The 14730-nt window shown below is 35.9% G+C and overlaps 1 protein-coding gene across 1 annotated transcript in view; it reads right to left on the bottom strand.

The window, feature by feature from the left end:
* Positions 1-14730, bottom strand: part of LOC135465410 (anoctamin-10-like) — a 58152-nt gene that overhangs the window by 12803 nt on the left and 30619 nt on the right. Inside the window, exons 2-8 of the mRNA XM_064742645.1 lie at positions 11335-11557; positions 4165-4299; positions 3434-3571; positions 2470-2586; positions 781-1347; positions 420-475; positions 103-177 (exon numbers count right to left, since the gene is read on the bottom strand). Coding sequence (XP_064598715.1) covers positions 103-177; positions 420-475; positions 781-1347; positions 2470-2586; positions 3434-3571; positions 4165-4299; positions 11335-11548 — 1302 coding nt within the window. The 5' untranslated portion in view covers positions 11549-11557. The remainder of the gene's footprint in view (positions 1-102; positions 178-419; positions 476-780; positions 1348-2469; positions 2587-3433; positions 3572-4164; positions 4300-11334; positions 11558-14730) is intronic.

Below are 14730 nucleotides of genomic sequence, written 5' to 3' on the forward strand. Positions count from 1 at the left end.
ATTTATTCGCCTAACAATGCACTTTTGTTGGTGAAATTTTTTGGTCATTTAAGGTACTTTATATATGCTATCTCTCTACATACGCTCTATGCTTGTACTTACACTGCGCAGTCTGACCATGTCTCTCATATAAAATGCCACATAAAACAGCGAAACGAAGCAGTTGATAAAATCAAACTGAAACAAAAATATATACAGGTATGCAGTCATTTTCGAAAGAAAAAAAGGGTAGAATCTTTTAGCATTTGCTTCCTTGCTTGCCCTTAGGTCAGAGAATTCAACCATTTCAAAAGAATATGAATAGCCAATGATTTAAAGAAAGAAAACAATTGCTGTGATTCTCTTTAACGTTTAATGGTGGCATTATCATGGCTCTCTGTTTGTATTAAAGTACAGTACATACATAAAACAAACCTTACCACAACAAGCTTGAAGATTAAGTGGTTGTCATAAGCTGACTGTAGCCTGTGGTTTTCTGAAAACATACAAGTATCCATAATAAAGCAACAAGTCATTTTATTTAAATGATTAAACTAATATTTACATACCTCAATTTGCTTCTAAAAATGCACTTTTTCAGACAAACAGTAGTAAACTTTAATTTTAGCCTGCAAAAATGCGCTTGTAGAATCATACAGAGGCCTTAAATTCATTCCAAAATCAAGTTTTTCTCATCAAACTTAAGTGACCCTACACAGTGAGTGAATCAATCAGAATCCAGCAAAATGTGTTACTTAAAATCTAAACTTGGAAAACAGTACACCACTAAAAAAAACCTACCCCAGTCATTCAGGAACTTGGCTATTTTCCTGTAGATGGTGTTCATGATGCCTATGACAACAGCATAGCCCACAGTGGGCATGTACAGGTTGATGAAGTTGAGTGCCCCGCCTTCGCGGTCATATTTCCGCTCTACCCAGTCCTGACATCTGAAATACACAAGCATCACAACGAACACCATGTAGAGACACGCCAACACAATGGGGATGGAGATACAGTAGAACCTCATAGTCCGCTTCCACTTCGGGTACTTCAGTTCAGGTTTTCCTGTGATTGAGTTTTTCCCAATGTTGCCGTGGTAGGATGCTCGGGGCTCCTCTGAGCGGACGGTGTTGATTGTGCCCCATCGGAACGTTAGCTCATTGCAATAGCGCTTCCATGCCTCAAGGAACACTGTGGCCCAAACAAGATTGAACAAAGCAAAGATGGCATCTCGGTAGACATTGTCCCATGATGTCAGGAAGTAGACAGCGCCAATCAGTGTTGGCGGAATCAATGCCCATGTGTAGACGCCCAGAAAAGCAAAATACAACCCGACTGTCTCTCCAAAATAGGCTCGGATTTTGTCTGAAATATTTGAAACAGTGCATATCTGATTAGAAATTGAGTTATACAAAAACAAAATTTTTTTTAAATGCGGAAGACATAAAATACATCAACAAGGCCCCCAGTTGTGAATCTGTTTGGTAAAACACATATCCACAGGAATCAAACAGCTAAATAAGACAAAATGAAGCAAAATTTTTCCTTAATACAGTAGCTAACTGTTTTCAACATCAGGGGGCCCAAGCCATTACAATGTATGGTGATATATGTTTTCAATATACAGTAGGCATAATTCCTCAACCTTCTTCCAATTTGCAAGATGATTATTCAAGCATATTCTGAAGGCGCTGTTTGTTGACTGATAAAATTATACTTTTTTTGTAGTTCAATTAAATTTAACGTTTGTGAAGCCCTGAAATTGGCCAATCCAAACAATGTAGTTTTGTCTCAAAAATTAGAATTAAAAATATACAGTTTCACTTAAAGTTGTGATTTCATATGCAAAAAGGTGGAGGAATTTGTGCATGTTTCCATGGATACCACATCAGGCACATTTGGGAGTGTAAAAAAACGAACAACAGCACAAAAACATTGCTTAACTTGGGCTTAATTCATGCTGCACTTCACATACATGTAAAATTTACCTCTTGAAATTTAAAAATTTACCTGTTACTTAACTGTGCCTGCTAAGGTTAGCAAAAAATGTAAATTCTAGACCAAAAGTTATGTAATACTTCGACATTTACATTCAATTAACAAGGCTCTTTTGGTGGCAAATTGGTAAATTATAAGACCCAGGAACCTCTCACCAATGCTGTCACTGTGAGTTCAAGCCTAGCTCATGCTGGCTTCTTCTCCGTTTCTGAGTGGGAAGGTCTGCCAGCAACCTGCGGAGAGTCGTGGGTCTCCCCAGGGCTCCCCTGGTTTCTGCCCACCATAATGCTAGCCACTGTCACATCAGTGAAATATTCTTGAGTATGGTGTAAAAACACCAATCAAATAAATAAATCATTTAGGGCCAATACAATAGTTAGAAGAGATCTACAGTGATTTAAACACAACGGAAGTTGAAGTTTATTTGTACTTATGTACAGCGTTCTACTGCCATACATTTGTTTCAAGCCTTTGGGTACAGTTGCTTACGTATTGGTTGTTCCTTGAAGAAAGAGCGATACCACTGGTTGCCAAGATTCTTCAGCTCCAAAATATCATGTAATGGAAAGAGCTGTAGAGCAATGTGGTTGCTCAGGTATTTTCGTACTGAAACATAAAAAAAAAAACGAAACACTAACAACAATACTGTTTTAAAATCTCAAAGAATCATTAACAACTGCAAAAGAAAAAAAAAATTACGAAGTTTCTACAGTGCATGATATGATATAAATGTTGTCATCAACATAAGGAAGCAACAACTGGGTGTTGGTTTGAAGGTTACAGCACTGAAGTATCATAGCCTTCAATCTCAGAGGATCAAAATAATGCATCAGATTTTTAAAAAAAAAGTATGTTAATATACCATATTAATACCTGCATTAATTATACATGTGATATCATAATAACATGAGCATGAAGGGAGTTCTCTTGTTTTATGATAGTAAGAGTTGCCTCCCTGTTAAACATTGGTCCATACTCCTTACAGCGCATGCGTCACTCTCTACCTTGTGCTGTACATCACTGCCACCATGAGCAAATTTGGTGCAGACATCTTGAACAACGCCGAGGTCACTGGGGTCACGGTAATGAGGCAGGAATGATGTCAGAATACATAAACAGTCCGTCTCAACTTTTGTCTCAAATAATTTATACGCATGCATAATCTCACTCTAGAGAACACCGAAAACAGTTTTATTTATGAATGCTGATTAAATAGATCCATGGGGAGACAAAGGTGATGTGGATAAGTCGAAACAAGCCTATGAAATGTCTCGCAGGCTCCAAAGTACAAGCTTGCCTATTGGTGGCAGTGATGTAAAGTGAAAGGCATAGAGAGCGACGAATGTGCTGTAAGGAGTATGACATTTGTCATGAAATGTTCAGTTTCTGTGGAATAAAAAATACGTCTGTGGAATGTTTTATCATCGCATGTTGGCCTTGAAAATCTCTTCACCTATAGAGTTGCCTGGGTAGAGCTTGGCCTTTTCATAGCCAGGGATGTTGTGATCACTCTCCACGGCCCGCATAGTCTCCAGTTCATGGAGAATGATCCGTTGCTTCTCTGCTGTTGTCAGGAATGACTCAAGGTCACCTGGTAATATTCAAGGTCAAATACATGTGTGATTTATGATTAGCGTGTTTCACCTAAGTTAAGCATTTTTCAAGAGACATATTTTGCTTGATTCTGATTCATTTATCGACCTTATAGGGGCAGATAAGAGTTTATGTAAAGTTTAATGCATAAGAAAGAGCAACTTTCAGTGCACTTTACAGGCCTTTTTAACATGCCTCTGGAGACATATCCACATTGGTTGGACTGGTCAGTTTCAGGGCATCACAAAAAGTATAATCTTATCAGTCTACACAGAATAATGCCATCACAATATGCTTGAATAAACACCTTGCAAAGCATGTGAAAAGGTTGGAAGAATCCCAGCAATTTGATATCAGAAAGGACCATTTTAAGTTAGATGTATTTTGGACTTCAGAGTATGCATTTTTACATATACTAGGTGAGATGCACACAAATGAAGGATTCGTGAGTGGAAACGGAAGAGAAAAAACAGTGTTTGAAACTTGTTTTGAACTTTCGACCAAGCATGACCGATGGAAGTGATTAACAACCAAGAAACTACGATCACCTATATGTACACTTTTCTTTTATCAGAGAAAACGAGGTCAAACCTGAGCCTTGGAAATTATCCAGGTCCTTGACGCTGAATTCTCTCAAATAACCATCAGTATACGGTTTCTTCAGTTCCATAAGCTCCGCCCCTAGCAACAACCGATCGGTATTTGCCCCAATATACAACATGGTTTTCCTGGGAAGAAAATTGGATTGAGAACTTCAACTTCTGATGTTTGTAATGACGATAATGATTTTGTCGTGATCTATAATCCGCCAATGGAAGTTTTAGCATAATTCTAAAGCAGTCGTATGATTTACCCAAAGCAGCAGAATATTCCTTCAAAAACACCATGGGAAATAAACACATTTTAATATAACAGATGACGACGGATACCACTGTGACTGATTAAAATTCAGCTATAAATCAGATCTTATTGTTCAGGTGTATATAAGGTAGGTAGAAAGAAGTGACAGACATAAAATATAGATATATCTGACTGTTCTTTTACATGATCTATACATTTTCAAATCGATGACAGAAAATTAACAATAACTCAGTTTTTGTAAAATAATTCAAATGGTATATGCAACATTTATTCAAAAGAGGAGACTTGCATAATTAACTGATATCCAGTTTTTAAAACAGCAAGACATAAAAATGTAGCAAAAAAATGTGCACACTGCAAACTGACACCAAACAAGGACAGTTAATTCTTATGCAAATATAAATTAACAAAATGAAATCTGTTTCAAATGCTAAGCAAACAGAAAACAGTTAACAGAACTGTTTAAGTTATTACCAAAATGAGTTTCTTTGTAATGCTCACAAGACAAACCTTGTCCAAAACATAAAAGTAATAACACAGATAAATCTAAGACGATACATAAATTTGACAAAAAAGAAAAAAAAAAGAAACAAGAATTACTCCAGGGCCCGCTTGTTCAAAACTGTTTGCAGATTTAATACTTAATACCAGATTTAACTTTAAGTCCAGTCTTCAATTGCACTTGTCCCAAAAAAAAAAAATAATAATTGCGCATAGTATATTAAATATGAACTAAATCTGTTGCTTTCACACTCCAATTTAGAACAACTGAACTGACTGCTGAATTTGGTTAAAATCTTAATACCAGATTTAACTTTAAGCCCAGTCTTCAATTGCACTTGTCCCCCCCCCCCCCCCCCCCCCAAAAAAAAAATGCGCATAGTATCTTAAATATGAACTAAACTCTTGCTTTCACACTCCAATTTAGAACAACTGAACTGACAGCTGAATTTGGTTAAAATTTTAAATATAAAATATGACTTAATGCCAGTATTACCTAGAACAGTTTCAAACAAATGGGTACAGAGCTAAAGAATCTAAATAATAGATTAAATAAGCTAATGAAACTTACTTTTAAATGCTTGATTTCTAACACAGGTTTTGTGGATCATACTGATGATCTTGGATGCTCGTGAATGATTTGAATTAAATTATTTTTTTAGTTGTGTTTTAACCTGTGGTTGAAATTCTTGTGACATCGAAGAAAGCCCACAAAAGAATTTAACATCACCCTTAACTTAGTTCAAAATATTTTGAAACAAAGTTTTCAGTATTATATTCCAACTGACACCTGCTTAATTTTGGAGGCATCCTATCACTTTAAAAAGCTAGAGGGCATTTTTTCTAGAATAACGTAGCTCTCCTTTCAGTGTACTAAAGCGACCATCAGTCGGTCAGGTGGCAGGTGCCTGGGCCTGTGATGAATGCATTCCAGAAGTAATTTTTTTAACCACAGCTAAGTTTTTGTATTCGACCTTTGGACTTTTACCAGTTACACTGATCATACTAGTGCCAAGGCTTGTATGCTATGATGTATGCTATGTTTCCAGTTCAAACTCATTTGTCATATGACTTGCAGCCAGGTTCATAGCTTAAGGGGACTTATGCACATGTAAACAAATACATCTACAAATGTAACGGTCTAAGAACTGTGGAATTTACCATGGGTAGATTCCACAAAGCCATTTCTGACTTATGTCCAAGTTAGAAATATAACCTAAAAGTTTATTTTTCGGCTTTAGAAGTTAAAATTTTGTTCACCACACCAATGTTACCTTGAGACAAATATGTCCAAATTGCAATTTCCTATACCAAAAACTACGCTTTGTGAAGAAGTTTCAAATTTTGACTTAATTAAGTCAGAAATGGCTTTGAGGAATCAGCCCCAGTTGCCATGTGAAAGAAAATAACTGATGGTTGAACCTTGTTCTGATTCCAAACTTTAAACGTGACACTGTGACCATGCATGACGTGTTTCACAAAATGCAATTCAAAATGATACTTTATGAAGGCCTTTAATTCTGTGAATGAAAAGAAATTTGTATGTAAGCTAGTCTTTTTATTGGTAAAGTGTAAACATTTACATTTTCCCCTAATGTGCTGGTTAGTTTTGATACAGTTTGATTAGTTTGGGCACCAACAATTCAGGTGCTGTCTTGCACCACTATTGTAACCATTGATACCTGAAAAACTTCTTTTCTCACCGAGAGGTAACACCTATATGTGATGCACAACAAATAATTATGGTGCTGATAGAAACTTACATCTTTCCAGTATGCTAACTCCCCACCTTCCAAAATAAATCTCACAACACCGTTCTAAGATCAACAGAACACTCAGAATCTGGGAAAAAGTGGAACTTTATTGTCTTCGGTAAAATTGTAATGTCATTTACCATACTTAATAACGATTTTCTTGCTTAACTTTATTTCATCAACGTAAAATAAAATTTTCAGAAACGCTTTAGCAGCTATTTGACACAAATCCTACGGGGAATAAGAGAATCTCTTGAAGACATCCAGCTGAAGAAATAAACATGTGACAATAAACAAGGTGAAATGATAAAATCGGATTCTGATGACATCACAGCTAGACCAGTGTGCGTCTCTGTGGCATGATATGACACTTACTTTATTAGTAGAAGTACAGAGATGAGCCACAGAGACGCACATGGACTAATAAAAGCAGTGTGCAATGGACAGAGAAGCAATAAAGGCATTTCACCACAAACCATAGTATCTATATAAACATGCAGCTAATGGTGAAATAAATAGATGACTGACATGGCACATAGGAGCTGTCAAACTCTGAGATGAAGATTTAACTGTACAGGTACCTTCACACTACTCAGGAGATAAAAGTCAATAAATGTGTTAAAAGAGACAAGATCAGAGTCCAACTATGCATTATTTATAGCCCTGACTATCAACTGATCACACGTGTAGAGAAATAGCCCAAGAACATCAAAGGCTAAATACTAAAGACTTAAGGGGGAAAAAAATCAGCACAAATCTAATCGAAATTTTGCCCTCATAATATTTCAGAATAACTCAAATATTTATTTTTCACAAAACATCAGCCTGTCTCTACATGTTTAACTATTCAAAATGGGTAATAATTTATACAGTTCATAAAGTTTATAATGTAGGTCGCTATACAGCTTGTCAAACTCTAGCATCATGTAAATAATATAAATAGCACAGGTAAATATTGAAACTTTCTCAAAGGTTATTACTTAAGCTATTGTTCGTATATAGTGAAAACATGATTTTTTGGCCAAAAATCTCCTGTTGAAACCAGGTAAATACAGCTAAATGTATAATAACCACATGAGAAAACAATTTCTGGATATCTTTGCTATACACTATAAATTATAATTACTGCAAATTGTTGGTTATGATATTTGGCACGGTAGTTTCTAGTAAGCAATAGAACACATACAGTGACACTGATCATCAAAAATAATAATGGAAAAAAGTTCCAAATGGCATGATTTGAGTACATGTAATTAGCCAATGCATTATGGGAAACCACATCCCTCCATCCTTTTCTTTTTTTACAACAACCTCTTAGGCTTTTCGCAGACAGATGAACTCTTCTATTAAACTCTGCAAACATGATGTCCAAGTTAAATTTCTGTAAACTCATACAAAAGGTTCACTACTGTTTTTATTTTTAGTGAAGAATGAAAATGAAAACCAAACCACAAAGTCTATTCAATATGAAGTTATATTCACACACTTAGTACTAGCCTACTCATCAACTACATGTGCACCTTTGTCATCTACCAAACTACGTGTACACATCTGCACAAATCTTAAGCTTTGATTTAATTATTTATTTATTTATTTACCTGTATTTGATTGCTGTTTAACTCAGACGGATACTCAAGAATTGTTCACTTCTAAAGGTGTCAGTTTCACGGCTAGGGGAAACCGAACTGCCAAGCAAAAACCATGGCCTTTGGCAAGTTACTTAAAAACTTTTCAGGTGTGGTACACAGATTACACACCACAGGGTATGTTACACCGTTCAACCAGCCACACAAGCAACATCCACACAAACCCATACAATACCTATTTATTATACACCCACTTAAACCCAATAAAGTATAAGTTAAAAATGACAGGAACAGAAGTCAACTGTCTGGAAAATGAAAGTGTGTGAATTCTGTATTTCCGTGGTATCTCAGTATGAGGTCATATTGTAGATATCAGTTGTCACTTACTACCTACAGTAAAAACGGTTATAGATGGAGAGTTAGTTGTGTAATAACTGACCATACAGCTATATGATAATATGTGATTAATATAATATGTGCACATAGATATGAACATAAACATATACATGTAACTTGCCTACACTATGACAGCATAACAGTTTACAATTAACAAGGCTTGCTTATGATTACATAGATTTTATTTAGTTTTCTTAAATTTTTGACGGGAATTTTGCGACGAGATCGAAAACAATGAGGTTTTATTTCATAATAAAATAATTAAGATGCATGAATTGAATTCACTGTTGTTCCTTATAATGAAAAGAAAGGTTTGGCACTGGTGACAAGTTTTTTTAACTGTTGCAATAAAATCACAGCCATCTTTTCAGTGGTCTTACGTGGGAAGGTCTGTCAGCAAACTGCAGACTGTCATGGATTATCCTACGGCTCTGTTTGGCTTCCTCCCAAAATAATGCTGGCTGTCATTGTACAAGTGAAATGATCATTCTTGAGTATACAGTGAAAAACTCCAATCAAATAAATAAATAAATATTTTCAGAGTGTTCTGATTGTATTTGTGAGCGAGTTCTTGTTAGTAGTTTATATACTGTTATTGGATTTTCTTTATTATCTGGGTTATTCCGATAATCTAAAATTAATACCATCATATTTCAGGGTCTTAGGTTCTATATTAATTATATATAAATATATATATATATATATATATATATATATATATATATATATATATATATACACCTTATTGGATAAATGTCCCAAATCCATGAATCTGATCTTAGCCAAAAAAATACCCGAGGTTAGTAAACATAAGAGAGCATGTTACTGACTACAAATGGCAGTCAAAAGTACACACCAGGCAATTAGCATAATTATACAATCAGCACCAGGTACGGAAGGAGGGGTCATGTGATATGATGTGCTAACTTTTCAATAATCCATTCCCAGCATGCAATTTACCTCACTGATGACCTCTGCGTTGCTTTCACCCTTGAAAAAAATTGCATAGGCCATGACAGCAGCTATAAGTTAAAGCTCCCATCACATTAACATACTGCATGAAAAGTTTAACGCATATATATATAGATGAAATAAGTATACAACCGTAGGGTAAAAAAAAAATTTCAGAGACTGAAATCTGCAAAATCCTAATGAGCAATCTTTTTATGAGATTATCAAACAGGATTTAATACGGAAAAGAAATGCCACTATGATTCTGCTATTAAATGCGACTTATTTAGGCCCAGTCAGGGCTACATTTACGACTAGTCAAGACTGTAATGCATATCAATCTTGGACTGATTGTATGATATTGGCTGTGACTGACAACTATAAAATGATAGTAACAAATCTTTCGAGTCTCTGAGGTAGTCATAGTCCTGGTTAATTGAATACTATTTCAGTCTCTGTAGAATACAGTATATGAAAAATACCAACACGTTATCATTTTTGCACGCATCCCATTGTCCACCCTACCGTCCAAGTTTTATTTTGGTGATGACGGTACCAGTGCTACATGAAGTAAGGCAATTTACATAAAGTTCGCATAAAAGTCTGATCAGAAAGGGCATGCGTACTTTATTTGATCAAAAGTTTAGTTTGTGAAATTGCATTCTGAGAAGCACCTAGAGGGCCTGATTTTTATACTTCTTATGCCAATACCTTATTTTTCTGATAAGAAATTTACACAAACTTCACAAGAAAGAAGAAAAAAATGTGTCTGTTGAAAAATGCTAATCTTTAGGTGATATAAAGTAGATGTGTTTTTGATTTAGAACTCTTACATTGCATGTTGAAATATACATGTACATGCACTTTGACATATTCTGAGAGAATACAGCCATAGTTCTTATCTGTCTCATTGACAGCAAAAAGTCTACTGATCCATTTGAAATGGCTTTAAGATTTAAATCAAGTATTAAAATAAAACCTACCCGCTTGGGAATCGGATTTAACACATTGTCATTTTGTCGCTAGGCTTTATTTTTCATATTCGCAAGTCGAACTGTGAGCCATTTTGGAGCCTAACTTTGTGCTCTTCCATTCTGAATTCAGTTAAATAGCCTGTTAACAATTTCAAGAGGATGGATGTCTTACTGTGGCAACAGTCCGGCGTAAGGCGTAAAGAGATTTACTTATGGTGTCAAAGTCATAAAAACTTGAAGTAGTTCAAATTATGACTGTGTAGTACTGTCATTTAAAAACATATCCCTGAAGCAATGTGTAAGAGTTCTGCATCAATATATATTTGCCATTTTCAAACAGGTTGGTTTCTGAAAGCACTATTATGAATGAAGCAGCAGTTGTCTCCATTTAACAGCTAGATGAGACACGAGAGAGTAGTGCCCCCTTTTGTACAGCAATGAATCAAAATATTGAGAGCCCTGGGCATGTTGGGCTATAGCATAAATATTGGCATCGTTAGCTTATTCATTATGTTTTTGCCACTGTACGAAATAAACAAAATCACTTGACATTAGATTACCTAGTAATGTTATCGCTATAAACAGCAAAAAATGGCCACTGCAAACTTTGAAGACTGTAAGACAGTGTCTTTCTACATACGGAATAACATGAAATATTTGTCTGTTGAATCATCACCATGAAATTAAGAAAGTAGCCACTTACATACATGTGCATACAGCTACTTCATTTGTACGTTACCTGTGAATGTTTATGGTCTACAGCATCCACCAGCAGCTCTGCTCCGCCTTCTGTTTTAGGCGTCTCAATTTTCGACATTATCCACTCGATGGCTGCCCGCTTTGCATCTTTTGGGAACTCCATGACGACCAGTGGTGTGAAGGATCGACCATCTTTAGCCACATATGTCTGGAATCGTGAGACAAACGTCTCCTTAGGTCTGCTTTCCCCCATGATTTCAATCTGGAAAAACACAGGTAGAAAATCCCATGAAAATACCTGTATATATATACAGGTGTATATATATATATGTATATACCTGTCGGTATGTATGCATGGGATTTTACGCTGTACACGAGTCATTCGTCATGTGTATGTGGTGAGGACCATGCACCAACCTGCTGCTGCCAATAACATGACTAAAAGATCATGCTGGAGACACCAGACATGACACCCACCCATTATGCTGTCACTGGGCCAATCAGCCTTGTCTCCTTGCTCTAACCTGTTAGCGCTGAGTGCCAAGAGACAACAAGTCACATGAAAATAATGAGTATCAGGCACTTTTAAATGTGGAAATGTGGTTCAAATCAAAAGAATTGACATGAAAAGAATAAAACTTGTTAAAATGGAATCTCTGAATGTGAAAAATCAAAGACCTTGTTTCCAGCGAAACTAGACAGAATTTCCTGCAACAGTCAACTTAAACCCTGATGTTAAGATGCAAATTAGGCCTATGGCAATGGAGCACATGTACACTTGGGGTCTTTTCCTGTTTTCCAAACTGGAGCCAGACTTGATCAGCTCTCTGTTATTTCATATCACACATATACATTTACTTGTCCCACATCAGACAAAATACTCTGCTTTTTATTGGATAACAGCAGTCACATGGGTTACAGATATATTCTTGAATCCTCCAGATGCTGTCAAACTTGTCTGCTGAGTAGGTCGTCTCCCTTTGTCAGGTTGTGAATTACAATGGTCCCATCGCTGAAGCAATTCACCTATACATCGATCTTCTGCAATGAACTGATGGGTCTTTGTAGGATAAATTCGTTACATGGTTATTCAGTGATTGGGTATATACAAATATATGGACGCCTCACCCAAAATGAGGATTACCGACACCATATATTTACGTATCCTATCACTGAGTAACCATTCAACTAATAATACGCCACACTATCAAATATACGTATATAATTATCATTTTCATGTCAGCATGTCTTTTAGCCGTCCAGTGTAGGTAAGGTAAGTTGTTACGGTTATTATTTATTTGTTTACTTGATATCCCTACCTCACTCCCACATCCCTCAACATACAGCTTCTTTTCAATGTACATAATACAAGTTGTAGAAATAAAAGAAACTCACTGTGGTATAATAAGGTCAGTCTGTTTATTGCATACCAGTACTGGTGTGATTCATGTATGCAGAGATGCACTGTCTGAAACTTTAGAGTACGTTAACTACAGACTACATGAATGTAGAGCAAAAAAAATACCCCACCAAATTGAACTTGATCACACTGTTCAAATGTCAGTGATATGTAGAGAGATTTTAGCCTCTGCGGCCATAAAGGTCTGTTCCTGAACCAGCACATTAAGAGATGTTAAGTACACAAAGAACTACATCAAAAAAAAAAGTTTTAGAAAATTCTGGTGCAGTAATTCTTCAACCTTTTCGCATGTTTGCAAGATATTTATTCAAGCATATTCTGAAGGCATAATTCCATGTAGATTGATAAACTTATTTTTTTCGTGAAGCCCTGAAATTGGCCAATCCTACCAATGTAGTTTTGCCTCCAAATTTGAATTAAAAATGTGCATAAATTGCACTGAAAGCTGATTTTTCATATGCAAAAAGGTTGTGGAATTGGGGTATATTTAATGCAGTTTCTGAATAAAAATTCCATGAACTAATTTCATTCAACGGTTATATATATATATATATATATATATATATATATATATATATATATATACATATATATATATATACATATATATATATATACATATATATATATATATATATCAGTCACTATCATATTTAGAGTGCTAATGACTACAGGAATCTCTTAGGGGACATCATGGATACTGAGCAATGAAATGTCATCCTGAAAAATCAGAAGTGTGTAATGTTAACATGCCCCTGAGGAGACATGTTTATTTTCAATCGACGACAATTACATCAAACTATAGGGTGAAGTGGAGGTCAACTGAAGTCTGTCTGAGCAAAGAAGATATTTTGGTAGACATGCAAGACAGGATTTATTGGGGTCTTTTTTTTGTAACTGTGTCACTAGATCACCTAGCTGAAGTGTGTCTGCACTGTCTTGTTACCCTGACTTGTGTGTCTTCAAGATCCTCTTACATTAAGAAAAGTGTTTGAACTGCTCCCACAAGCACTGGCGTGATTTTGTTGCTGATTTCACTCGTGATTTCCAAACACTTCCCTGATTTAAGAGCGATGATTTATAGGACTTTAGAAGTAAAAAAAGAAATTCAGCTAAAAAGAAGTTTGTTGCATTTTAATTCCGAACAAACCAAGTAAGAATTAGACACCAGACATGCACCCCACCTAGTCACAATATACTGACACCAGGCCAACCAGTCCTGTTTCCTTGCTCTAACCTCTCAGTGCTGAGCACCAAGCGAGGCAGCAACAGGCACCATTTTTAAAGTCTTTGGTATGACTCGACCCGGGTTTGATCCTGGGTCTTCCCATTTCGAAGCACTCGCCATTATAGAAGGCAAGTCTTCTGTATGCCTAACAGGGCATTTAGCAACAAATCTATTGAATACAATAATTCATCAGCTTAACTTGATGTATGATATCACAAAAAATATTTCCGAAATCCATGCCTCATTAAATAAACGAGAAATAATCTTTTGACAGATTACAATTTATATTTTCCTCTGTCTAGCAGCAATTTTATTTGATTCTGTAGCTCAAAAAGAGAAAAGACAATGGCCGGGGTGAAATGTTCACTTGGAGGACATTCACACCGGACATGCAAAAGCAATTTAACTAACAATTACTCGTCAAGCAGGTGCCCATGACATCACTAATCAATCTTCAGGGCCACTTTCAAACTAAAGGCAGGTAACATGATTCACTGAGGGCAAATGCAGGCCAGGGGTACTTATTTTCGGAGCTAATGAACTTGAACGATCATAGTGTTTCATGTGTGTCATCCACATTTGGTGTTCTATTTAAAGAATAAGCTAACTGCTGTCTGATCACTCAATGCATTACATGCAGATGAGAATATGATTTCTGCGAGACATCAATCTTGAGCAGACAATTTTAGCAGACATGTTCTCCTGAAAATCAATATAGTCTAGACAGTGAATTATGTAATTTCCTCCCATGAAGTTTTTCACACAAGTATTTGCAGCCGCTGTTTCA

The sequence above is a fragment of the Liolophura sinensis genome, chromosome 5 (assembly GCF_032854445.1).
Source record: "Liolophura sinensis isolate JHLJ2023 chromosome 5, CUHK_Ljap_v2, whole genome shotgun sequence".
Classification (NCBI taxonomy): Eukaryota; Metazoa; Mollusca; class Polyplacophora; order Chitonida; family Chitonidae; genus Liolophura; species Liolophura sinensis.